This window comes from Barbus barbus (genome assembly GCF_936440315.1).
Source record: "Barbus barbus genome assembly, chromosome: 19".
Taxonomy (NCBI): Eukaryota; Metazoa; Chordata; class Actinopteri; order Cypriniformes; family Cyprinidae; genus Barbus; species Barbus barbus.
In genome coordinates this window covers 30417157-30444406 of record NC_136747.1, presented here as the reverse complement: position 1 = coordinate 30444406, position 27250 = coordinate 30417157, and the positions used below count along the sequence as shown (strand labels likewise).

General features: G+C 40.7%; 1 protein-coding gene across 1 annotated transcript; it reads right to left on the bottom strand.

Annotated features, from left to right (window-relative positions):
- Positions 1-286: 286 nt before the first annotated feature.
- Positions 287-24284, bottom strand: LOC306885833 (glycerol-3-phosphate dehydrogenase [NAD(+)], cytoplasmic-like). Its single transcript, XM_079442612.1, has 8 exons — positions 24211-24284; positions 16149-16326; positions 5667-5807; positions 5147-5287; positions 4580-4690; positions 3324-3605; positions 537-643; positions 287-444 (listed from the first exon to the last, which is right to left on the bottom strand). The coding sequence occupies exons 1-8, from the start codon at positions 24249-24251 to the stop codon at positions 348-350; spliced, it is 1098 nt and encodes a 365-aa protein (XP_079298738.1). The 5' UTR covers positions 24252-24284; the 3' UTR covers positions 287-347.
- Positions 24285-27250: the final 2966 nt, after the last annotated feature.

The window sequence follows — 27250 nt, the reverse complement described above, 5'->3', positions numbered from 1 at the left end:
ATAATTAAAACAGAAATTGATTGTTTTATGTGGCTCATGAAGAAAAATAAGTCTTATTTTGTGTTTGTGTTGACTGCTGTAAGAATAAATGAAGCTCAAAATCTGATTAAAATGATTAAAATAAGCATGTCTTTTATTGACTGTGTTATAAAGTATTAGATTTAATACTTCTCTATAAGACAACTGTAGTCAAAACTGCAAATATCAAAATTCTGCACATGTGCGTTTACCAGCGTTACAGTCCTGAGTCAGAAATGACACAAATACTCATCAAACCGGACTCATAATTGATGTTTAGTTGGCCGTGAGGAGTGAAGGAAGCTCAGTAGTGTGTGGATCGGATCGGATCACATGTGTTCTGGATGGTTCTGAAGGCAGCTGATGAACTCCTTCACCTGCCGGCCCTCAAAACAGATCTGATAGACGGAGACGAACAGAGGAAACCTGCACACACACACACACACACACAGACGTCAGACACACACTGATGATGATGATGATGATGGTGATGATGTCACGGTGATGATGTCACTCACTTGTCCACCATGCTCTTCTTCTGGAGGATCTTGTAAACCTCTGCAGACGTCTGAGGACCCTGGAGCTTCTGACCGTTCAACATCTCAGCTTCCAGCTCCACTATTGACTGATGAAAAACACAAATTAATATTACATTTCAATCACACAATCTGGCTTAAATTTACTTCATTCATTCATTCATTCATTAGTTTTGATGCCAAATTTTCCAGTTAATTTGCTCCATCTAGTGGCCAGAGTCTACTGAAACTACATTTCATGTCATTGACCTTAAGGGATGTCTACATTGTTACATAAAATTAAATAAAACAAAAATATATGTGTATATGTATATATATATATATATATATATATATATATATATATATATATATATATATATATATATATATATATATTTTTTTTTTTTTTTTTTATTATTATTAGAAATTATTTGTTAAAGAAATAGTCATTTAGAGGTAAATAAACTAAAGAAATCTCCCGAAAACTGCATAAATAAATATATTATTGCTATTAGAATTCCGAATTATTAGAGTTAGTGTATGTCATGCATGAAAAAGTAACTTATTTTATGAAATGAAGTATTAAATAAATAAATAAATAAATAATAATTAGAATATATGTCTGGACAAAAAAGGTAGTAGCATTATATATATATATATATATATATATATATACACATATAAACACACACATACAGGTGCATCTCAAAAAATTTGAATATGGTGAAAAAGATATCTAGATATCTTGCTTTTTTTCAGGTTTATTTCAAAAAGTGAAACTTTCATATATTCTAGATTCATTACATGTAAAGTAAATCATTTTAAAAAAAGTTTTAATTTTGATGATTAGAGCTTACAGCTCGTGAAAGTCAAAAATCCAGTATTTTTGTGTGTATATATATACACACACTCCCCTCCAAAAGTATTGGAACAGTAAGGCCAATTCCTTTATTTTTGCTGTAGACTGAAAACATTTGGGTTTGACATCAAAAGATGAATATGAGATGAGAGATTAACATGCCGGCTTTTATTTACAGGTATTTTCATCTGGATCTGATACACAACTTAGAAGATAGCACCTTTTGTTTGAACCCACCCATTTTTCATGTGAGCAAAAGTATTGGAGCATGTGACTGAGAGGTGTGTTTTGTTGCCCAGGTGTGTCCTATCACAATGATTATTCAAACAATAATTAGCACTGAATGTCTACGCTCAGTGTCAGATTTGGGTTTTGCCTGTTCAAACTGCATTTATAGTTAAGAGGTGTAACCAACATGAAAACCAGAGAGCTGTCTATGGGTGAAAAACAAGCAATTGTGAAGCTGAGAGGAGGAGGAAAATCAATAAGAGCCATTGCACACACATTGGCCAAAGCCATTTCAACCATTTGGAGTGTCCTGAAGAAGAAAGAAGCCACTGGTGTACTACGTAACAGACATCGAACAGGTAGACCAAGGAAAACAACTGCAGTTGATGACAGAAACATTGTGAGAGCTGTCAGGAAAGACCCTAAAACAACTGTTAGTGACATCAGCAACATCCTCCAGAGGGCAGGAGTGAAGGAATCACAATCTACTGTTCGCAGAGGACTTCATGAACACAAGAACAGAGGCTACACCAGAAGATGCAAACCACTCATTAGCAAGAAGAATAGGAAGGCCAGGCTGGAATTTGTCAAAGAGTACAGAGATGTGCCTCAAAAATTCTGGGACAAAGTTTTATGGACTGATGAGACAAAGATTAACCTTCACTAAAGTGACAGAAAGGCTAAAGTTTGGGGAAAGAAAGAATCTGCTCATGATCCCAAACACACAAGCTCATCTGAAACACAGTGGAGGTAATGTAATGGCTTGGGCTTTCATCGCTTCTTCTGGGACAGGCTCATTAATCTTCATTAATGATGTAACACATGATGGCAGCAGCAAAATTAACTCAGAAGTCTACAGAAACATTTTGTCTGCCAATTTAAAGAAAGATGCAACCAAACGCAGCAAGATAATGACCCAAAACACACTGCCAAAACAACACAGGAGTTCATCAGGGGCAAGAAGTGGAAGGTTTTAGACTGGCCAAGTCAATCTGCACACTTAAACCCTGTAGAGGATGCCTTTTACCTGCTAAAGAAGAGACTGAAGGAGTAACCCCCCAAAACTGAAAGAGGCTGCGGTGAAAGCCTGGAAAAGCATCACAAAAGAAGAATGCAAACGTTTGGTGATGTCAGTGGGTCACAGGCTTGATGCAGTTATTAAAAGCAAAGGATTTGCAACTAAATATGAAGTCTTTTTCACTTTAATGTTAATTCTATCTGTTCCAATACTTTTGGTAACATGAAAAATAGGTGGGTTCAAACTAAAGGTGCTATCTTATAAGTTGTGTATCAGATCCAGATGAAAATACCTGTAAATAAAAGCCGGCATGTAAATCTCTTGTCTGATATTCATCTTTTGATGTCAAACCCAAATGTTTTCAGTCTACAGCAAAAATACTGGAATTGGCCTTAAGTCCCAATACTTTTGGAGGGGAGTGTGTGTATATATATATATATATATATGTATAAAATAAAGCTAATTTTATAATACAATTATTAGTTAAAACTAGTAGATTAGAGGTACTAAAAATAGTTTGTAAAACATAGTAACAAAAACTGCATAAATAGTAATGCTTATATTTTATTTGAATTAAATAAAAAAGCAAGATCATAACGCTGTGGGTCATTTTGACCAGCAAAAAGATTGAGTATGAAGGCTAATAACATATGATGCACGCATTAAACTGCACAGTGATGACCTTAGTCAAGATCAAAATAAATCCATTTGGGAAGCAGGAGTTTGAGTCGGACCTTCTGCGGGCGAAGGCCTCGGCCACGCGGCGGTTGCGTCCGCCGTAGCAGGTGGTGATGAGGTTGGCCACGCCGCAGCTCTCCAGGAAGGTGGCGGAGTTAACGGCGCTCTTGCAGAAGAGTTTGGAGAAGGCCACCATCTCCATCAGTCCCAGCCGGATCACGGCAGCTTTAGTGTTGTCACCGAATCCCAGACCATCACAGAAACCTGCGCCCACCGCCACGATGTTCTGCCACACACACACACACACACACACCAGACGCTCAGCTGCAGCCAGACATTCACATACACAATCTTTCATAAAAAATATTAAACGAGGGATCGTGAAGACTGCATGTTTTTATTTAGTCCTGCCTTGAGCAACTTTTTAACGGCACGACTGGTGTAAACTGTACTTATTTTGTCTTCTGGGAAGAACACTGTGCTTTTTCAAAATTATGACACACTAAATCAGAAATATGACATAAAAGTCATAATAAACTTGTATGTCAGGAAAGACTGTCTCTCATAATTACTTTTCATCTCATAATTATGATTTGAATTTTGTCATAATTATGAGTTTTTATCTCATAATTAACTTTTATCTCATAATTATGATTTTTTTTTCATTCCATAATTTTATTTTTTGCATAATTATGACATCTCATAATTTTGACTGTTTATGTCACAATTACATTTTTTTTTCTCATATCATATCTAATATACTTTTTTCATAATTATGACTTTTCAACTCATTTTGATTTTATGCCATAATTATGACATTTTTTCTCATAATTTTGATTTACATAATTATGCATTTTTATCTCATAGTTTTGACTTTTGTCATAATTTGGCGTTCTTATCTCATAATTTTAACTGTTCATCTCATAATTTTGACTTTTTCCTCATAATTTAGATTATCTCATAATTTTTACTTTTTGTCATAATTATTATTTTTCATCTCATTGTTTTGATTATAACATGTTTTCTCAAAATTTCGATTTTATGCCATAATTATGACTTTTTATCATAATTTTGATGGTCATCATTAGTTTTCATCTCATAATTTGAACTGTTTCTCATTATTTAGATTTTTATCTCATAATTTAAATTTCATGTCATAATTATGAAATCTTATCTCATAATTATAATTTACCAAAGCATCCATAGGACGAATGAGACGAAACCCCCTGATCCCCAGCATCACGTGTGTGTCTCAGGTACCTTCAGCGCTCCACACAGCTCCACCGTGTCGCTCTCCTTCACCACAGTGATGCGGAAGTTCGGCGTCTGCAGAAGCTCTTTGAAGATCTTGCCGTTGGATTCATTAAAAAAAAAAGTCGTGACGTATTGTCAAGTATGGTGACCCATACTCGAAATTGGTGCTCTGCGTTTAACCCATCCAAGTGCACACACACAGCAGTGAGTAGTGAACAAATCCACACACACACACACACACACACCGTGAACACACACCCGGAGCAGTGGGCAGCCATGCTGCAGCGCCCGGGGAGCAATTGGGGGTTCGGTGCCTTGCTCAAGGGCACCTCAGTCGTGGTATTGAGGGTGGAGAGAGCGCTGGACATTCCCTCCCCCCACCTACAATTCCTGCCGGCCGGGGGCTCGAACTCGCAACCTTTCGATTACTAGTCCGACTCTCTAACCATTAGGCCACGACTTCCCACTAACTTTTCATTAGTGGCTCCTGAAACACACACACAGTCATACGAGGTCAAGGTCACACACAAGGTCAAGCGCTCTGCAGGTTTCTCACAGGAAGTGATGTAACACACCGATGGTGGTCTCGCAGAACTTCTCCTCGGCCACCTCGCTGGCGATGTTGGCGCCCATCAGCACACTGACCTCGATCTCCAGCTTGGACCTGATGATGTCAGAGATCAGGGTCAGTCCACTCGGACCCTCATCGATACCCTAAACACACACACACACACACACACACACAATGGACTAAAAAATACTATGTGAAACAGTAAACACTGTTCAGAAAATTCATGTTTTTATTTAGACTCAATTTGAATTTTTTTAGGTAGACGAAAATATTACAACAAAAACATTTTTAGACCAAAAATAATTTTAAAAAGCAGCATTTTTTTTTAAGTAAAAATGACAAATTGGTCATCATGAAGTAGTCTTTGCTAAGAAAATAGGGAATACACAGCTAATATGCTAAATGATGTTCTAATATTTGTATTATTTATGTAGAAATAAATGATGCATCATTTATAGATGACTATTGTCTAGTACTATGAAATCCACTCAAATGACAAAATATTAAAGAATAAATCCATACTTTAATGAGGGAGATCCCGATGGCTCCAGGCTTGATGTGAGGTTTCATCTGGTCACAGATTTTCCCAATAAACTGATGAGGAATGACGAAGATCAGGAAGTCGGCTCCGCTCGTGGCCTCTGTGACGTCAGGAACCGCCACCTGAGGAAACAGAGGAGATCTGAACCCTGATCCCTCTCTCAGCAGGGGCTCTACGTCTCTTACTGATGGAAATCAGCTCAAAGACAGTGGCTAACAGCTTTATATGGTCTCCAGCTGGACATTTATGATCATGAGCTGCTTTACATCAGTGCTTCTCAACCTTTATATCAATATTTGAAGGTCCCTCATACTACATCCAGTATTTCTGATTCAATTATGACAAGGCTCAAAAATTTCTCATAATTCCAACTTTTTGTCATAATTATGACATTTATCTCAGAATTATGATTTTTACCTCATAATTGTGACTTAATGCCATATGACTTTTTGATCTCATAATTTTGTCTTTTTGTCATCATTTTGCATTTTAATCTTATAATTTCAACATTTATAATCAACTATGACAATTTTGACTTTGTATCTCATAATTTCAATGTTTTGTCAATTATGACTTTATATCTGTTAATTATGAATTTTTATCTCATAATTATAACTTTCAATGCCATAAATATGACTTTTTAATCTTATAATTTTACCTTTTTGGCATAATTTAGATTTTTTTTTATCTCATCATTTCAAATGTTATAATCTACTTTTTATCATATTATTTCGACTTTTTAATCACAGAAATTTGTCATAATTATGACATTTATCTCAGAATTATGACTTTTAATGCTATTTGACTTTTTAATCTTATAATTTTTTCTGTCATTTTGAATTTTTATCTCATAAAATCTACTTTTTGTCTCATAATTTCAACATTTTGTCCATTATGACTTTACATCTTATAATTATGACATGTATCTCATAATTATGACTTTCACTGCCATAAATATGACTTTAATCTCATCATTTCACATTTTGACTTCATTTCATGCTTACTTATAAAGCACTTCATAATCCGGCACCTTTTTATCGCTCAAATCTTCTTCAGCTGTACACTCCTACACGTTCTTTGAGATCATTGTCTGCAGACTTACAGAGAGTTACACATTTTAAGTTGAGTTCCTTTGGTGGTAGGGCTTTTAGTTGTGCTGCACCAAAATGATGGAACTCTTTGCCACTGCATATCCACCATCTGAATGGCATTTCTCTTTTTAAAGATCAGATTACACCAGCAACAAGCTAGTATGACCTGTTCTGTTCCAGCAGGTTATCTTCATCAAATGGGCAGGTAGATCAAGACATTTCTTTTTTTTTTTTTTTTTTTTTTTTTTTTTTTTTTTTTTATTTTTTTTTTTTATTTTTGGCCTGTCAGTAACACAGATAACACATGACAGTACGTATGTGTAGTTATGCTATCATCATTCACAGCCTTTTTTTTTTTTTTTTTTCAATATAATTTTTTTTTTTTATTAATTAATTAATTAAATTTTATATACCCTTTTATTTAACCATACTATGACCGACAAGACCAGGGGACAGAGAAAACAAGAGAGAGAAAAAAAATAAAAAAAAAAATAATAATAATAATAATAATAATAATAATAATAAAAAAATAATAATTATAATTATAATGATAATAATAAAAATAAAAATAATAATAAAAAAAAAAAAAAAATTGTGGATAAAGTCAACAGAGAAGGGGGGGAGAGAGAGAGAGGAAAAAAAAAGAGAATGGGGGATAGAGAGAGAGAGGAAAAAAACAAAACAAAAAAGAAAACAGACAATTTGCTTCGATACCTGCTGACAAAAAGAGAAAACAACAGAAGACACAACAGAAGACACAACATCAGAGAAACTGCAGCAACAACCAACATCTGTATGAATCACAATAAATTCTAAATGTTAAATGTTATTGAGCAACACGCATAACTAATATTACAAAATAAGTTTTGAAGCAACAGCAGATCAGAACAATGTGTGTCTGTGAGCACCCGTTCTTACACCAATGTGAATGCTTGAGTGTACACCTGTGTGTGTGAGCGCGCTTGTGTTCATAAGGTTCCTCCATGTAAATGTTTAATAGTGTGTGTGTGGGGAACAACAGCCCCATCCCGCAAGGCATGAAGCAGGCATGGAAGAGACCCAGGCCCCAAACATCCGGAGGCCCCCCAGGGCACGGGACCCCCAGGGGAACCACCGCAGGGACAACTGCGGCCCCCACCCAGAAAAGGGCAGAGGAGAGCCCGAAGGTGGGACATCCGACAGCCACAGTGTAGACACCCCAGGGTGCCGTGGCGGCAAGCCCGCAGGCTCCGCCGGCAGCCGACCACACCAGGGCAGACCGAGCCCTGGGCCCGGAGATCCAAGGGCCCCCCACCCCCCAACCGGGGCCCAGCAAGGCCAGTAGGGCCAGGCCCCGCCAAGCGACCGCCGAGAGTGGGCCAGCGCTCACCCGAGCATCCTGCCCCGGCGCGAGAAACCACCAAAGCACCGGCGGCATCCTCCACCGGCAGGGCATGGTGGTGGGGTGGGGGTCGACTGAGATGATGAGTGAGGTGGAGTCTAAGGCCCGACCTGACACATAGACGTAGACGAACAAGCACACATATACACAAGCATACGTTCCCACCCTCATGCACGCAACGAATATTCTCACCCTCGCCCCACATGTAGACACACAAAAATGGACATGGTACCCACACTCACACTCCCTATATGCACTCTATACTCCTAGATCCAGGCACCACCACCCCCAGAGGGGTAATCAGCGCCCGATCCCGGAGCTGAACCCCCTTCGCTCTGGCGTGGGGACAGGAAGACCACCCCGGTCCCCGCAGCAGCAGAGAAGACCACCAGCCCAGACCCCGACCGGGCGGCCAGCTCATCCTCGCAGCCCCCGGCCCCGGACAGAGAACAGAGAACAGGGGTGTGAGATAAAAAAAAAAAAAAAAAAAAAGAGACCCCATGCTTCACCTCACCCGCTCAAATGTAGTGTTGGTGTGTGTTGTTCTAAGGTGCTTTAAAACAGGGGTGCTTTAAAACAGGGGAGGGGCACCCTCCACAAGCTTGTGTCAGCTCGTCCCCTCCCTAGAGCCCTCAATGTCTATGTGCAACTTAAAATTGAGAAGTGGGCACTGGCACCAGAGGGAAGGCTGAATGAACAGACCGCCCTCCGGATGCCATTCAGTGTGCCCACCCCCAAGGCCCTATATGTATGTGTCATGTGACAGTAAGTAATGAGAATGTCTAAGCTGTAATGTGTGATTGAGATGCAGGTGGCCACGAGGAGACAGAGGAGTACCACCTCCCCCGCATCCCAGCGACACACCCGCACCTCAAAACCCTACCTATGTGTTGGTGTGATGGAGCGGGAGAAGTGAAGCCTTAGGGATGGGGAGGAAAGCATCAGAGGGGGCAAAATACCCCCCCCTTCGGAGCCAGCTCCCCCGCTGACCCCCATAGGCACCCCCGTTACCCCAAATCTGCCCAGGGCGGGGGGCCCAGGCCCATCCAGACCAGGGCCCATGGCAGCCCGGGGCGGCCCACCAGACCCCACAGCAGAGGAAAAACTACCCCACCCCATCACTCATTCAACTCCCAGACTACATAAGACAATAAGACACCCAGGTTAGGCCCGTTTTCCCTGCCTCTATTGGATCCCCCCCGCGGAGGCACCGATGCATCGAAGACCCCCACACCAGGGCCGGGCCCAAGCGCATGCACCAACCCATGCTCCCGGCGGCACACCAACGAGGACCCAAGCCCCCCAGGCCCAGCCGTAACCCCAACCGGGAGGCAGAGCGCCCCCAGAACCCCAAGCCCCCCCCGGACCAACCCTGGAATAGTGCAGCCGCCAGGCCGGCAACCTACGTCCGCCGGCACAGGCATCCCCAGTAGCGCCGCATGCAGCCGCCAGAAAAACAGCACCCAAGAGTCACCAATACCCCATCCAGACCAAGATCGCAGCCCCAGCGCCGAACCCCCCAAGAAACCCACCCCCAGGGAACTCCCAGATGCCCCAAGCCCATATGGCCACCCCAACAGCAAAAACCACAGCCGGACAGAATCAGGACCCCCACTCACACTAGGTGATGGAGCTGATCAAAGGAGTCCAGAGAGATTGATCTAATGTGGCAGCAGAAGCTGTGTCAAGACTAATATAATCCCACAAATAATTTCTATATTGGTTGATATTAAGATTATTTTTATTTTTCCAGTTCATGAGGACAGTCTTCTTAGCAATGCATAGGGCAGTGAAAGCCATGTGGATTGTGTTACCTTCTGTAGTGACACCATCTAGGTCGCCCAACAAGCAGACTGAAGGAGAGGCTGGAATAGAGCATTTAAGACACTTTGATAAATCTTCACAAATCCTGTACCAGTACCTCTGAACAGGTGGACAGAACCATAGAGCGTGGATGTAATTGTCAGGTGTATTGCCTTGACAGTGTGAGCAGTTGTTAGAAGCTGTAAGACCCATCCTGAACATCCGATGACCTGTGTAGTGCACTCTATGCAGGATTTTGTATTGTATTAATTGTAAACCAGGATTTCTAATCAGTTCAAAGGTTTTTAAACATATCTGAGACCAGAAATTATGGTCCCAGTTTACTGCTAGATCTGCCTCCCATTTTGCAATAGGAAGTGATACTGATTCATCTATTTTGGAAAGTGTCCTGTATATTTTAGACATTAATTTGGGGGTTTTGAGATTAAGAAAATCTGCCACACTTGGTGGTATTTGTAATTTGATATGATTAGATTTAAATTTCCCTTTTACAATAGATTTAATTTGTTGATATTCTAAAAATCTGTTTTTGTTAATCCCATATTGTTTAACTAATTTGTCAAAGGGAATAAAGTCTGTCCCTTCTAATATATGTTCCAGGTATTTAATACCTTTACAACTCCAATCTGTGAGGTTCATCATATTATTGTTTAGTAATATGTCAGGATTGTTCCAGATGGGGGTACGTTTGCATGGGATTAGTGAAGACTCAGTCATTTTTAGAAACTCCCACCATGCTGTCAGAGAAGAGCTGATACTGATGCTTTTGAAGCATACGTGTCGTTTGATGATCAAGCTAATGAATGGCAGATCCGAAATCTCTATATTATTGCATAATGCCTGTTCTACATCTAGCCAAGGCTCATCTAAGAGGGTGTGTTTTAACCACCCTGAAATGTGTTGAAGCCTGTTGGCTAAGAAATAGTGGTGAAAGTTAGGTAGATCTAGTCCTCCTTTATCCTTGGTCTTTTGTAGCGTTTTTAAGCTAATACGCGGGGGTTTACCTTTCCAAAGGAATTTAGAGATGGAGGAGTCCAGAGATCTAAACCAGTCAGGTGATGGTTTGCTCGGGATCATTGCAAATAAATAATTAATTCTTGGCAAAACCATCATTTTTATTGAGGCGACTCTTCCCATGAGTGATATGGGTAGAGACTTCCATCTGGTTAGATCATCTTCTACCGTCTTTAAAAGTGGGATGTGGTTTAATTTAATCAAATCTGTCAGCCTAGGAGAAACATTAATACCTAAATATTTAATATTTCCAGATTGCAGTGGAGTGGAGGAATTCTGGAAGGAGCAATTAATTGGAAGAACTGTTGATTTTAACCAGTTTATTGAATAATCTGAGACTCTTGAGAAAGAGTTTATTAATGTAATTACCTCAGAGAGAGTGGTTTGTGAATGCTGAAGAAAAAGTAACACATCATCTGCGTAAAGACTAACTTTATGTTCTACATTCTTGCATTTAATGCCTTTAATCACTGTAGCCTGTCTAATTGCTGCTGCTAGTGGTTCAATAAAAACTGCAAACAGTGAGGGGGAGAGGGGGCATCCCTGCCTGGTACCCCTCTTAAGATAGAAGCTAGAGGATGTTTGGCCATTTGTCCTGACACATGCTGTTGGAGAGTTATATAATATTTTTAACCAGTTTATGAAAGAGTTTCCAAAACCAAATTTGTGTAAAGTTGCAAATAGAAAATTCCAGTTAACCCTATCAAAAGCTTTTTCTGCATCTAGAGACAATATTGTAATTTGAAGGTTTCTATTGCATGAATAGTCTATCAAGTTAAGTAACCTATGTGTATTTGTTGAGGAGTGCCTCCCTTTTATGAAACCAGTTTGGTCGGAATGAATTATGAGAGGGGTTATCTTCTCTATTCTTTTTGAGATAGCTTTGCAGATTATTTTAGTGTCCACATTAATAAGGGATATTGGACGATAGCTGGTAGGCAATACAGGGTCTTTGCCTGGTTTTAGCAAGAGACTAATGTTGGCAGAATTCATATTTGGTGGAAGTCTACCATTTTCCTTGGTTTCCTGCAACATTCTGTAGAATGTTGGTGACAGAATTACCCAGAATTCTTTATAGAATTCTGCTGGAAAGCCATCTGGACCTGGAGCCTTTTTATTGGGCATACTGTTCAAGGCTTCCTGAAGTTCATCTGATGTCAGTGGAGAATCCAATGTCATCGCTTGATTTTCTGATAATTTCGGAAGAGTTATATTGTCAAGAAATTGGTCAATTTCGTCTTTAGATGGGTTTATCTGTGGAGAATATAAAGATTTGTAAAAGTCCCTGAAAGTGTTGTTTATTCTTTCAGGGTCATATACTGTATCCCCAGTTAAATCTTTAACAGCACATATAGTTGTTTTTTCTTTATTTATTTTTAACTGGTTCGCTAGGAATTGACCTGATTTGTTACCATATTCAAATTCTTGCCAGCGAAGTCTTTGTGCTAAGAATTGGGTTTTTTTATTAATAATTTCATTTAATTCTAGTTTTGCTTTACGTATTTTTTTCAGCATTTCCTGTTCCTGGGAGGATACGTAGGCTTCTTCTAAAGTTTTTATAGTTTCTTCTAATTCCTGAATATATTTATTTTCTCTTTTCTTTTTATGCGATGAGAATGAGATTATTCTACCTCTCATCACAGCTTTGCCTGCTTCCCAGAGAACAGATGCTGATGTTCCAGGCAGGTCATTATAGTCTAAATATAAAGCCCACTCTTCTTTAAAATATTTAATAAAATCATCGTCTTTAAGCAATGATGTATTGAATCTCCAGTTATTACTTGGTGGAGTGGCCTTCTTATTTACTAGAGTTAAAGAAACAGCAGCATGATCGCTGACAGCTATAGGGTTTATCTCTGTGTCTGAAATGTCACTCAGCAGAGAGCTGCTGACTAGGAAATAATCCAGACGAGAGTAAGAGTGATGGACATGTGAGAAGAAAGTATATTCCCTACGGTTGGGGTGAAAAGAACGCCATGCATCGCAAAGTCCATAGTCGCTCATGTACTGTTTAACTATATTTGTGGATTCCCAATTGCGCTGAGTTCCAGCTGTACTCAGCCTGTCCATTTCTTTATTTAGTCCAAAGTTGAGGTCTCCCCCAAGAACAAATGCACAATCTAGGTGTTCAGAGAGTGCGGTAAAAAAACCGTGAAAAAAAGAGGGGTCATCAACATTTGGACCATATATACTAACAATACATAACTTTTTGTCAAATATAGATAATTTAATGATTAGAAATCTACCTTCTGGATCTATAACTGTGTTGAGTACTGTGAAATTAACATTTTTATGTATTAAAATTGCTACCCCCCTTTGCCTAGAGTTATAGCAGGCTGAGAACACATTAGGAAACTCAGTTGTTTTAAGTTGATCTGTAGCTGTGGCAGATCTATGAGTCTCTTGTAATAAAACAACGTCTGCCTGTAGTTTTTTAAGCTGGCTAAATATTTTTAACCTCTTTTCTCTGGAGCCAGCTCCATTCACATTCCATGTGACAAACCTCAGTGCGCCCATAGATGTGTGTGTGTAGCTAATGCTGTTCGCTGCGTGTGATGCTCAAATGAATAAGATATGAGCGGGCGTACGCGCTTGTATGCGAGTATGTCCTTCATGTCTGTGTGCGCTGTAAGGTCGGAGTGATTGCGTTGACGCTGAATGTATATGTACATGGTCGTGCCGTGCAGATGTGTGATATAGGGTGTTGTGTGTGTATGTGTAGTAAAGCAGGTGATCGGTGCAGTGAAAGGAGTTAGAAGTAAGAAAGATATACAAAGAAGCAAGCAGAGAGGGATGCAAGTAAAAACTTGAAAGAAACAAAAACATTGCAACAACATTTAAACGCTGCGGAGACTGACGGTATCGTGTTTGTTATGATATCATATTAAATTAGCGAATTGACATAAATAGTTAGAGGTAAATGGAAGAACAAGCGAGGAAAGAGGAAAGAAAAAAAAAGAAAAATATAACGGATTCTTATCTGGAGTGGTGTTAATATAACCACGGAGTGGTACTGAGGTTACGGTAGAGCTGCCCGTCCACGTAGAGCCGGTCCACGGCGATGACAGCTCGGGAGCCCTTTTGGATAAGACTGCGTCGGATTGGGAACAGAATTTTGCGTCGCTCCAGGATTTCTTTGGGGAACTGGTCGTTTACGCTGAAGTCGGTTCCTTTCAGCTCCCTGCCGCGACTCTTCACCTGCTCTTTCTGCTTGAAGTATCCAAATTTGGCCACAATAGGACGCGGCCTCGGGGCTCCAGGTTTCTTCGCTCCCATCCGATGGACTCTTTCGAAGCAGATGTTTTCCACGGTGTCTTCCGGAAGCTTCAGGTATGTCTTGATAAAGGTTTTAACCGTAGTTTCTACGTCCTCTTCGGCAGATTCCGAGATGCCCGAAAACACCAGGTTATCTCTCATGCTACGGGCCTGGAGATCGATAATAGTCTCTTTTATTTTTTTATTTTCTTCACTTATACGGGTCACATTCTCAGTTAGAGACTTGACCGAGTCCCGTAGTGATGCGTTTTCAGCAGCAAGTGTTTCCACCTGCTGCTGGCTGAATTCCAGTGATTCCCTCAGGGATTTGAATTCACGGTGCAGGATCTCGACCAGGGACAACCTCGCGTCGAAGCTGGATAACCGCTTGTCGATTGAATCCAGGATGTCGGTAAAGCTTTTACCTGTCGGCGATGTTGTTTCAGGCGAGTCTGTCGGGCGACTTCTTTTGGAAGACGGCGTCTCGCTTTTGGCTGGGGAACATGCATTTTGGTTTTTCTTCATGACTATAACGTCGAAGCACCAGTCGATGTATTCCTGAAGAGTTTCCAAATTTTCCTCGTTGTCCTCGCTGTTCATTCAGTTTTTCTGCCAAGTCTCCAGCGTCTGACGTCACCTACAGCATTTCCGGTTCCTACAGCATTTCCGGTAGGATGTTTCTCCCCGGTAGGATTTTTCTCCTGCGGTCTAGATCAAGACATTTCTAAGGCCATATCTGAATGATTGCTACACCACTTTCATTATTCCTTCCTTCAGCTTTGACCTGGTTAATTATAGTCTGTTTGAGTTGCTGTTCTCTAACTAGGGATCTATATTTGTGTGCAGTGATATCAAAACCACAAGTTCACGTTTGCTCGTTTATCTTCTCCCATCATGGCCTCTACCTCACTTATTCAGTGCTTATTTCACCTACATATGAGTCATTATTAATCAGCTTCACGATGTTGTGTAATTGTACAGCAGTAACGTGTAGATGAGTGTAAAGGTGATCTGTGCGAAGTTCAGCACTTTAATCTGTGTTTAAACCTACTGATAAGCAGCTCACATCTAACACTTTCTCAAAGATACCGCGGTGTTAACTTCTGGACTTCACTAGTTCACAAATCAAGCACGTCCCAGCTGAAATATCTCATTTAATGTATGAAAATGCTCTGAACCTTTTAAAAATGTTTCTTCTTGGTTGACCGAACATTCCATTTGATCATTTTGCTAACATTATGGCAATGTTACTTTTGAATGTTCTCTGGACATTCTGAAACAAATAGTAACATTCAATAAATGTTAGATGAATGTTCCACTCGTTTCAGAACAACAAAAAAATACATTCCATGACTGATGTATAAATACTGTTTTTGCTGTGTTTCGAGAACATCATTAAATGTTTTATTAGCGTAACTGGAAGAGCGTTTGTTCATAAATTTTTAGAGAATGTTAGCCAAAAGTTAGCTAACAAAAATATGTTTTGAGAATGTTTTGCTGACGTTCCCATTATGTTCTTATGAAAACAATATTTCTGAAACTAGAGAAAACAATGTTCTCTAAATGTTCAAAATGTCCCGTTTTTTTAAATGTTTTAAAAAGGGTTCTTGGTTATGCTAATGTTATGGGAACATTCCATTTGATCATTTTGCACAGATACGAATGTTACTTTAGAATATTCTCTGAATGTTTTGAAACAACTAGTAACATTTAAAAGATGAATGTCCAACTAACTGAAGTACGTTACTTTAAGAGAACCTTTCAAGAACATTCTGAGAACATTCTCTGTTTGCTGGGGTCATACAGGTAAAACATCTTCCAATTACCTTGGAGTACCATCAAATTACCATGGTATTATGGTCTGTTCCCATCACTGTACTATTAAGAGAAACACACACCACATTTTTGGGCAGTTTGTGTCCGGGCAGATATTTGACGTTCTCGTGTTCGGTGTTGATGATCTCGGTGAGTTTGCGTCCATCAATCATCTCCTCATAGACCCACATCTTCACCATCGGATCGAAGCGGTTCGACGCTTTCACATTGTGCCCGATAATCTTAGCGATGGCAGAACCCCTGACCAACACACAAACACACACACACAAACACACACACACAAACACATCACTGACCAAGAAACAACAGCCATATATAAGTGAATATATTTCAACAACAAAAATATATTTTATAATTAGAAGTTAATTTTAAAACCCCATTATTTGCAATTTACATGTTTGCATTCAATTGTTAAGTTGAGTGTTGATTTAAAAATAAATAGTAATTTACATTACATTTAGCAGATGCTTTTATCCAAAGTGACTTACAAATGAGGACAATAGAAGCAATCAAAACCAACAAAAGAGCAATGATACACAAGTGCTATAAAACGCCTCAGTTAGCATAACGCAGTACACATAGCAAGGTTTTTTTATTATATAATAAATAAAAAGAAAACAGATAGAATAGAAATAGAATAGAGCAAGCAAGTGTTAGATGTAATTATTTTTTATTTATTTTAATCAGCCATTTGAACGAATCTAATGAATAAATGACTTGATGACTTAATCATTAAGATATTTACCACCGCCTACTGACAGTTTTAGTTTATTATTTAGAGGATCATTTCATTAAAAACATTATTTCATATTTCCATAGTATTAATAATCAAATTTATAAAATAAATGATTAAAGGTATAGTTAACCCACCCAAAAATTACACTTGTGTCATCAATTACTCACACTCATGGTCCAAAAGAGTATATGTGATAAATTTGATCAAACTAAATATTTCTTGCTGAAGCTACTTTTTGTAATGTCTGTTTGATGCTTTACACAACAATGACTTTAAATTACCTTTTGGGAGTAATTTCTCAAACAAATTTGATGTGTGATTAATTTCTGATTAATTAGATTAATTAATCGCCACATCATGTAATTAATTAGATTAAAATGTTTAATCACTTACCAGCCCTATATATATATATATATATATATATATATATATATATATATACAGGTCCTTCTCAAAAACTTAGCATATTGTGATAAAGTTCATTATTTTCTGTAATGTACTGATAAACATTAGACTTTCATATATTTTAGATTCATTACAACACAACTGAAGTAGTTCAAGCCTTTTATTGTTTTAATATTGATGATTTTGGCATACAGCTCATGAAAACCCAAAATTCCTATCTCAAAAAATTAGCATATTTCATCCGACCAACAAAAGAAAAGTGTTTTTAATACAAAAAAAGTCAACCTTCAAATAATTATGTTCAGTTATGCACTCAATACTTGGTCGGGAATCCTTTTGCAGAAATGACTGCTTCAATGCGGCGTGGCATGGAGGCAATCAGCCTGTGGCACTGCTGAGGTGTTATGGAGGCCCAGGATGCTTCGATAGCAGCCTTAAGCTCATCCAGAGTGTTGGGTCTTGCGTCTCTCAACTTTCTCTTCACAATATCCCACAGATTCTCTATGGTGTTCAGGTCAGGAGAGTTGGCAGGCCAATTGAGCACAGTAATACCATGGTCAGTAAACCATTTACCAGTGGTTTTGGCACTGTGAGCAGGTGCCAGGTCGTGCTGAAAAATGAAATCTTCATCTCCATAAAGCTTTTCAGCAGATGGAAGCATGAAGTGCTCCAAAATCTCCTGATAGCTAGCTGCATTGACCCTGCCCTTGATAAAACACAGTGGACCAACACCAGCATCACTGACTGTGGGTACTTGACACTGGACTTCAGGCATTTTGGCATTTCCCTCTCCCCAGTCTTCCTCCAGACTCTGGCACCTTGATTTCCGAATGACATGCAAAATTTGCTTTCATCCGAAAAAAGTACTTTGGACCACTGAGCAACAGTCCAGTGCTGCTTCTCTGTAGCCCAGGTCAGGCGCTTCTGCCGCTGTTTCTGGTTCAAAAGTGGCTTGACCTGGGGAATGCGGCACCTGTAGCCCATTTCCTGCACACGCCTGTACACGGTGGCTCTGGATGTTTCTACTCCAGACTCAGTCCACTGCTTCCGCAGGTCCCCCAAGGTCTGGAATCGGTCCTTCTCCACAATCTTCCTCAGGGTCCGGTCACCTCTTCTCGTTGTGCTGCGTTTTCTGCCACACTTTTTCCTTCCCACAGACTTCCCACTGAGGTGCCTTGATACAGCACTCTGGGAACAGCCTATTCGTTCAGAAATGTCTTTCTGTGTCTTACCCTCTTGCTTGAGGGTGTCAATGATGGCCTTCTGGACAGCAGTCAGGTCGGCAGTCTTACCCATGATTGCGGTTTTGAGTAATGAACCAGGCTGGGAGTTTTTAAAAGCCTCAGGAATCTTTTGCAGGTGTTTAGAGTTAATTAGTTGATTCAGATGATTAGGTTAATAGCTCGTTTAGAGAACCTTTTCATGATATGCTAATTTTTTGAGATAGGAATTTTGGGTTTTCATGAGCTGTATGCCAAAATCATCAATATTAAAACAATAAAAGGCTTGAACTACTTCAGTTGTGTTGTAATGAAACTAAAATATATGAAAGTCTGTTGTTTATCAGTACATTACAGAAAATAATGAACTTTATCACAATATGCTAATTTTTTGAGAAGGACCTGTATATATATACACACAGTGCCCTCCAGAAGTATTGGAACAGTAAAGACAAAATTGCTCTGTTGGCTGTGGAGTCAAGACATTTATTATTAGCCGTTTCAACACATACATGTTTTACCAAATAAAAAGAACAGCACTTTTAGAGTTTCATCCCTCTATCTGATGTGAACATAAGTATTGTAACAGTTGCCTCACAGGTCTTTCTAAGTGCTGTGTCCTGTTGCATTAATTCTTCAGATATTAAAAGCAGGGAATGTGTCGTATCAGTTATATCCATTACTTCTGTATTCTGAATCTTTAATTCGATGATGACACACAAACCAGGATGAAGACGAGGGAGCTGACTTTGAGAGAGAAGCAAGCAATTTGGATGCTAAAAGAAAAGAGGAAGTCAGTTAGAGCTCTAGCAAAAACAAAGGGCATGGAGAAATCAAGAGTTTGGAAACCACCAGCGACACCAGCAACCAACAACGACCTGATCGGCTGAGAAAACAACAGTAGTTGATGACAGACAAATCATAAAAGCTGTGAAAATGAACCCTAGTGTCTGTAAAATCACCAACAACTTCCAGAAAGCTGGGGTGATGCTCTGACAATCTACTGTCCTCAGGAGACTTTGACACAGAATTACAGATGCTACACAGCAAGATGCAAACCTCTGACCAGCACCAAAAATAGAAAGACAAGATTAGAGTTTGCAAAAAAGCATAAAGGTGAGCCAGAAGAGTTTTTGAACTGTGTTTATGGACCGATGAGACAAAGATGAACCTTTATCTAAGTGATGGGAAAGCATGGTGGAGGTGGTGTCATGGCATGGGCATGCATGGCTGTCTCTGGAACAGGCCCTCTCAACTTTACTGATGACTTAATGTATGATGACAGTAGCAGAATTCTTAGATCCAAGATGGCGATGCGATCAGATGCAGCGGCTACTCCGGGTCCCAAAGACGGTGCTTTTATGTCTTTTAATGTCGTCTGTTCGTCTCCAAATAGTGTCAGTTTACCGCTAACTCATAAGGAAATCACTCCAAAACTCATCTATGATCGCCAAAGTCTTTTGGATATCGGCAACGCGTACAAACACCAACTCTCGCTGGCGGCTACTGAGAAGCTACGAGGCCTTTGTTTACTGCTGGAGCCGGACCTCGAGACCGCGGCCTCGCCTACTTATGCTACCCGCACAAAGCAGCGTCGCAAGCGGTGTGAGAGAGGACGGAAGCGCGGTAAGCATGGAGGTATAGGAGCTAGGCTAAGAGCTAACCCCACAAGACCAGCTCTTCCAACACTCATGCTCTCAAACGTTCGGTCTCTGGAAAACAAACTGGACTTAATTCAACTCAGTCGGTCTACACAGCGTGAGGCAAGGGATTGTTGTGTGTTTGTTTTCACCGAAACATGGCTAAACGACAACATCCCGGACTCCGCCATTCAGCAGCACGGGCTAACCAGCTTCCGAGCGGACAGAGATTCATCACTGTCTGGTAAGACACGCGGAGGTGGCTTGTGTGTGTATATCAACAAAGACTGGTGTAACAATGCTGCGGTATTATCAAAACACTGTTCATCGCTGGTGGAGTTTATGTTTGTGAAGTGTCGACCGTTCTATCTGCCGCGGGAGTTCACGGTCAATGTTATCGTTGCAGTTTACATCCCCCCGTGAGCAAACGCTAAGGACGCGCTTCGTGAACTGTACAGCGCCATCAGCGAACAACAAACAAATAACCCTGACGGCTTTTTCATCATAGCCGGTGACTTCAACCACGCAAACTTAAAGACAGTTTTGCCAAAGTTCTACCAACATGTGAACTTTGCAACAAGGGGAAACAACACACTGGACTTTGTTTATACAACAGAGAAAAATGCATACAAAGCTGTACCCCGCCCCCACCTCGGGTACTCGGACCACATCACTGTTATGCTAATCCCAGCATATAGACCACTTCTCAAACTCGCCAAACCGGTTCAAAAGCAGATCACAGTATGGCCAGACAATGCCACCTCAGCACTGCAGGACTGCTTCCAGGACACAGACTGGAACCTGTTTAAAGAGGCTGCCACCTACAACAACCACACAGACCTGCATGAGTACACTGAAACTGTGACTGCTTACATCAAAAAGTGCACTGATGATGTGACAGTCACCAAGACCATCACCACACGTGCAAACCAGAAGCCATGGATGACAGCAGAGGTTCGTGGGCTGCTAAAGACCGGAGATGAAGCATTCAGATCAGGAGATAAAGCAGCCCTCAAAACAGCAAGAGCCAGTCTGTCCTGTGGCATCAAAAATGCAAATCGGTCATACGCTCAAAAAATCAACAATCATTTCACAGACAGCAGAGACATACGGAGCCTGTGGCAAGCCATTCAGACCATCACTGACTACAAGCCCCCGCCACAGGCCTGTGATGGGGACACATCCCTCCCCGATGCACTCAACCACTTTTTTTCACGGTTTGAAATGCAGAATGACACACCTGCACAAAAACTGCCCACATCTCCCAACGACCGGGCGCTCTGTCTGTCTCCAGCCGACGTAAGGAAGACCCTATCTAGGATTAACCCACGCAAGGCTGCGGGTCCTGACAACATACCTGGCCATGTTCTGAGAGACTGTGCTGCACAGCTGACAGATGTCCTAACAGATATCTTCAACACCTCGCTGAGCCAGGCAGTCGTCCCCACATGTCTCAAAAACCACAATAATCATACCGGTACCAAAGAAATCACCTGTGTCCTGTCTAAATGACTACCGTCCCATAGCACTGACTCCAATCATGATGAAGTGGTTTGAGAGGTTAGTCATGCACAACATCAAAACCAGCCTCCCCAACACACTCGACCCGCTCCAGTTTGCATACCATCCAAACCGCTCTATGGACGATGCAATTTCCTCCACCCTCCACCTGGCTCTTACCCACCTAGAAAATAAAGACTCCTATGTTAGAATGCTGTTCATTGACTTCAGCTTGGCATTCAACACAATAATCCCACAACAGCTCATAAATAAACTAAACCTGCTGGGCCTTAACAATTCCCTGTGTAATTGGATCCTGGACTTTCTAACCGGAAGACCTCAGTCAGTCCGTGTCGGCCACAACACCTTGCGCACTACAACACTGAGCACAGGTGCCCCACAAGGCTGTGTGCTCAGCCCGCTGCTCTTCACACTGCTGACCCACGACTGCACTGCCAAGTTCAGCTCCAACCACATCATCAAGTTTGCTGATGACACAACAGTGGTAGGTCTCATCAGCAACAACGATGAAACGCACTACAGAGAGGAAGTGGCACAGCTGGCTGAATGGTGTGGCACAAACAATCTGTCCCTCAATGTGGAGAAGACAAAGGAGGTTGTGATGGACTTCAGGAGAACTCCGTTGACCATCCCCCACTGACCATCGACAGCTCGACTGTGGAGAGAGTCAGCAGCACTAAATTCCTGGGGGTGCACATCACAGAGGATCTCACCTGGACCACCAACACCATGTCACTCATGTCACAAAAAGGCACAACAGCGCCTACACTTTCTCCGCCAGCTGAAAAGAGCAAGTCTCCCTGCACCCATCCTCACCACATTCTACAGAGGCACCATTGAGAGTGTGCTGACCAGCTGCATCACTGTCTGGTACGGGAACTGCAGTGCTGCTGACCGCAAGACCCTCCAGCGGACAGTGAACACAGCCGCAAAGATCATCGGTTTCCCTCCCCCCTCCATCCTGGACATTTTCCTTACAAGATGCTCCAGCAAAACCAACAGCATCGTGAAGGACTCCACCCATCCCTCCCACAGTCTCTTCCAGCTCCTACCATCAGGAAGACGGTACCGGAGCATCAGAGCCCGCTCCGCCAGACTGCTCAACAGCTTTTTCCCCCAGGCTGTGAGAGCCCTGAACTCAAACCACCCCCCCCCCCCCCCTCTGAAACCCCATGCAAACCCCTACCTCCTGAACATGGACCCCCCCCCCCCCCCCCCCCCCCCCCACCCCAAACACCCCCCTCAACCTTACCACACCAAAGAAAACACTGTATGGAACTTTTTTGTGCAATTGGAAGTGTGCTACACACAGGTGAGTGGGCCTGTACAAACCACCTGTAGTAACACACTCTCCTCTATATGCACTAGACACTTTACACACACTGCTGCGTGAACACAATCCCACAAAAGACTCAGCAATATATGTATGTTTACATGCTCATGCACTACAAATCATCCTGCACTGTTCCCCAACCAGCTGCTTGACTCAAAATGTCTCTCTTTGCACATGTACAGTATTTGTGAAGCATTCGTATAGTTTGTATTTTTTATATTCTATTTTTTAGTTTGTATAGGGTAAATACTTATATATAGTATACTTATAGTTAAATCTGTCAGTAGGTTAGTTGTATAGGTTTATAGTGTTTTTTACTTCATTGTTGTATGTCTGTATTTATGTAGCACCGTCGTCCTGCGAGGCACGACATTTCGTTCCACTGTATGTCCCCACATGTACCATCTTGCCTACCAATATTCAAGAAAATGCCACCAGATTCATTGGGAAGTGCTTCATATTGCATCAGGACAATGACCCAAAACGCCCTGCCAGTTCAGTCAAGGAATTTATAAGGGCAAAGAAATGGAAAGTCTTAGATTGCCCAAGTCAATCTCCAGATTTAAATCTGATTGAACATGAATTTCAGCAGCTGAAGAGGAGAGTAAAGGCAGAAACTCCCCAAAACAAGCAACAACTGGAATTGGCTGCATTAAAGGCTGGGAAAAGTATTTCAAAGGATGAGAGCAAGAGTCTGGTGATGTCTATGGGTCACAGACTCACTGCTGTGATTGTGTGCAAGGGATCTGCAACTAAATAATAGCTTTTCATCTTTTATATCTGCCTTATGTTCAGCTGTCCCAATACTTATGCTCACATCAATGAGTGGGATGAACTCTAAAAGTGCTGTGCTTTTATTTGGTAAAACATCTATGTGTTGAAACGGCTAATAATAAAACGTGACATTCTGTAGTTTTGTCTATTTGTAAATAATGCAATTTAATGACAATTTATTTATTTACTTTTATATTTTATTAAAGTTCTATTTTGACCCCTATAGTAGGTTTTTTTGTAAGAAGCTTCCGAATCTATGCTACTATGTGCAAAAAAAAATGTTGCCAAGGGAAATTATGGTAGCTGTTCTGAGAAAATACCGCGGTAAATTCTAAATATGGCAATCAAACAGCAGTAACGAAGTATCACTGAGCATTAGAGTACCGTGGTAACACCACAGTGGTTTATACAAACACACACATCTGGTCGCGTCGAGTAAAAGTGCAAAGAGCTGCTAGAGCGTTTACTGTCGCGTTCATATTAGACGCAACTCACCAGTTTCCTGAGCCGATAATACACACTTTCTTGCCAGGCATCGCGTTAGTTGTAGTCTGATGATCAGTCAGAGAGAGAGTGAAGTTTGACTTCCTGACACACCCCACAAACACACACACAGAGAGAGAGAGAGAGAGAGAGAGAGAGAGAGAGTTATTTCCCAATGACTGATAAACTATTCAATGTGTTTCTGAGTGTAGGTTACTTCCCTGACATCTGGAATCAAGGCTTGATAACACCGATCTTTAAAAACGGAAATCAATGTGATCCTAACAACTACAGAGACATCTGTGTGAGCAGCAACCTGGGAAAGGTATTGTGTAGCATAATAAACGCTCGACTATTAGACTTCATCATCACACACAATGTACTGAGCAGATGTCACCTGATCACATCTATACATTACATACTCTAACTGAAAAACATGTTAACCAAGGTAAAGGTCAAATATATGCATGTTTTATCGACTTCAAAAAAGCTTTTGACTCAATTTGGCACCAAGGACTATTCTACAAAATGATTGAAAGTGGCATAGGAGGTAAAACCCATGACCTTATCAAATCAATGTAAGTAAATGTGGCGTAAAAATCAGCACCAAACGTACAGGGTATCTTTCCCAGGAGCGTGGAGTGAGACAGGGCTGCTGCTTAAGCCCAACGTTATTTAACATTTACATCAATGACCTGGCGCTCAGTCTGGAGCGATCTGCAGCCCTGGCCTCGCTCTACACAACTCACAGATCAGATGATCTGGTTCTGCTGTCTCCCATTCAACATGGTCTACAGCAGAACCTGGACCTGCTCGAGCAATACTGCCACAGCTGGGCCCTGACAGTCAACCTGAAGAAAACCAAAACTATTTCAGAAAAGATCCAGATCCCAGGGAACACAACACACATTTACATTAGGCACTAACCAGATAACACACACATCACACTACAACTACCTGGGTTTGACAATCACTTCCACAGGAGACTTTAACCATGCTGTGACAGAACTGAGAGATAAAGCACGCAGGGCCTTCTATGCCATACAACGACAATGTCCTATAGAAATCCCTATTAGAATCTGGCTGAAAATATTAGAATCAGTAATTGAGCCATTGCCCTCTATGGCAGTGAGGTGTGGGGTCCACTGACAAATCCAAATCAAGATCTCACCAAATGGGAAAAACATCCAGTTGAGACCCTGCATGCAGAACTCTGTGAAACTATATTACACGTGCACCGGCACACAACAGATAACGCATGCAGGGCAGAATTAGGCAAATATCCTCTAATCATAAAGATACAAAAAATAGCCATTAAATTCTGGAAACATCTGAAACTCAGTGACCCCCAATCATATCATTATAAAGCTCTCAGCGGAGTCAGCGGACACAAGCTGATGATAGAGACGGGCAGACACAGAAAAACATGGCTGCCCCGGAGCAGAGATTGTGTTCACACTGTGATCTGAATCAGACGGAAACAGAACTGCACTTCCTAACAGAATGCTCCAAATACACAGATATATACGGACAGTGTTCTCTGATCAAATACAGCAGATCCATCCTCTTTCAAACCAGGAGAAACTACCCTATCTGTTAGGAGAACACAAGAACTGCTGTGTGTTTGTCTGCCTGTCACCATAGAAGAGAAAACACTCAATCAGCCCTGATCTGATGTTTCCAGCACATCTACATTATAATAAACCATATTACTCTATTATATTAAACCATATTACTCTATTATATTAAACCATATTACTCTATTATATTAAACCATATTACTCTATTATATTACTGAGATGGACATTGCCTCTGTAAATCTGTCTAATCCCTTATCTTATTTTATTTTTATTTCTAGTTTATATACATACATTAGTAATTCATTTTGTACTACATGCTAAATACTTTTATACATTATTATTATTGCAATTATTCTTATTATTTTTCTTTCTGTTAATACATATATGCACTATTTGTAAGCAGCCCAGCTGCTTTCAGTTAGTGTTTTATTGGTCTTGTGTTTGTGTCTCCTACCTGTGTGGACTATTAAAGACCGGGTTTTAAAGTACTCCTTGCTCCTAGTGAACTGTGACAGTAATATAATAATATAATATAATTAATATATAATATAATAATGTGAAAATATACAGAGGCAGACAAATGTCATTAGCTCAGTTTTAAACTGCAGAGGTCAATGGAAAGTTCCTGTCATGTGATCGATTGGTTGTTTCGTGTGGGATGAAATTTCTATAATTCAGCAGAATCTGACCACTGTATCCTGTGTGATGAAAACAGACGACTAAATAACGTTCTGCTCCACATCTAAAAACATCTGGACTACAGAAATAGTAAAACACACAAACATAATAATAATACATTTTGTGTTCATATATAAAAAATGAAAAGCATTTGCAGTTTTAAAGTTAGTCATTCACATAAAAATAATTCAATTTTAATAGAATAGTATCTAAGCAAGTTTGTTGTTGGTTCTTTAGTAGCAATATTTTGTATTTCTTTTCCATTCTTGTAAGAAAAAAAAGACTAAAGGCTGGATTTGATCATCTTCATTAAATTACACTATACATCTATTCATACACGTCACGTCCTTCTGCGCTGTTAAAACAAAGATCAGTTCAGAGAGCAAAGGAAATAAAAATAATCTAATTTATCACCCTGTGACCTTTAACCCCGGAGAAAGATCCTAAAGTGACCTTCATCTGAAGTCAAATTTCCCTCAATAGTCCAAAAATACCCTAAAATCAGCAGCATTATAAATCTGTCAGGGATTAACAGTCACAGTCACCTCAGTCACCAACCACAACAATCACCAGAACACAACCCCCTGAATCCTGTTCACCCGCACCTGCAGCCCTCTATCAGCACTCCTTCAAATACACGCTTCACTCAGACACTCATCGTCTGGTCTGTTCCCAGACACAGTGTGCACTTACCTTTCAGACTCCCAACCAAGAACTCCATTGCTCCTAGTTCCCGCTCTCCTCCGATCCTGCAATGAATTACTCTCATCATCAGTATACAGCCTTTGAATCTC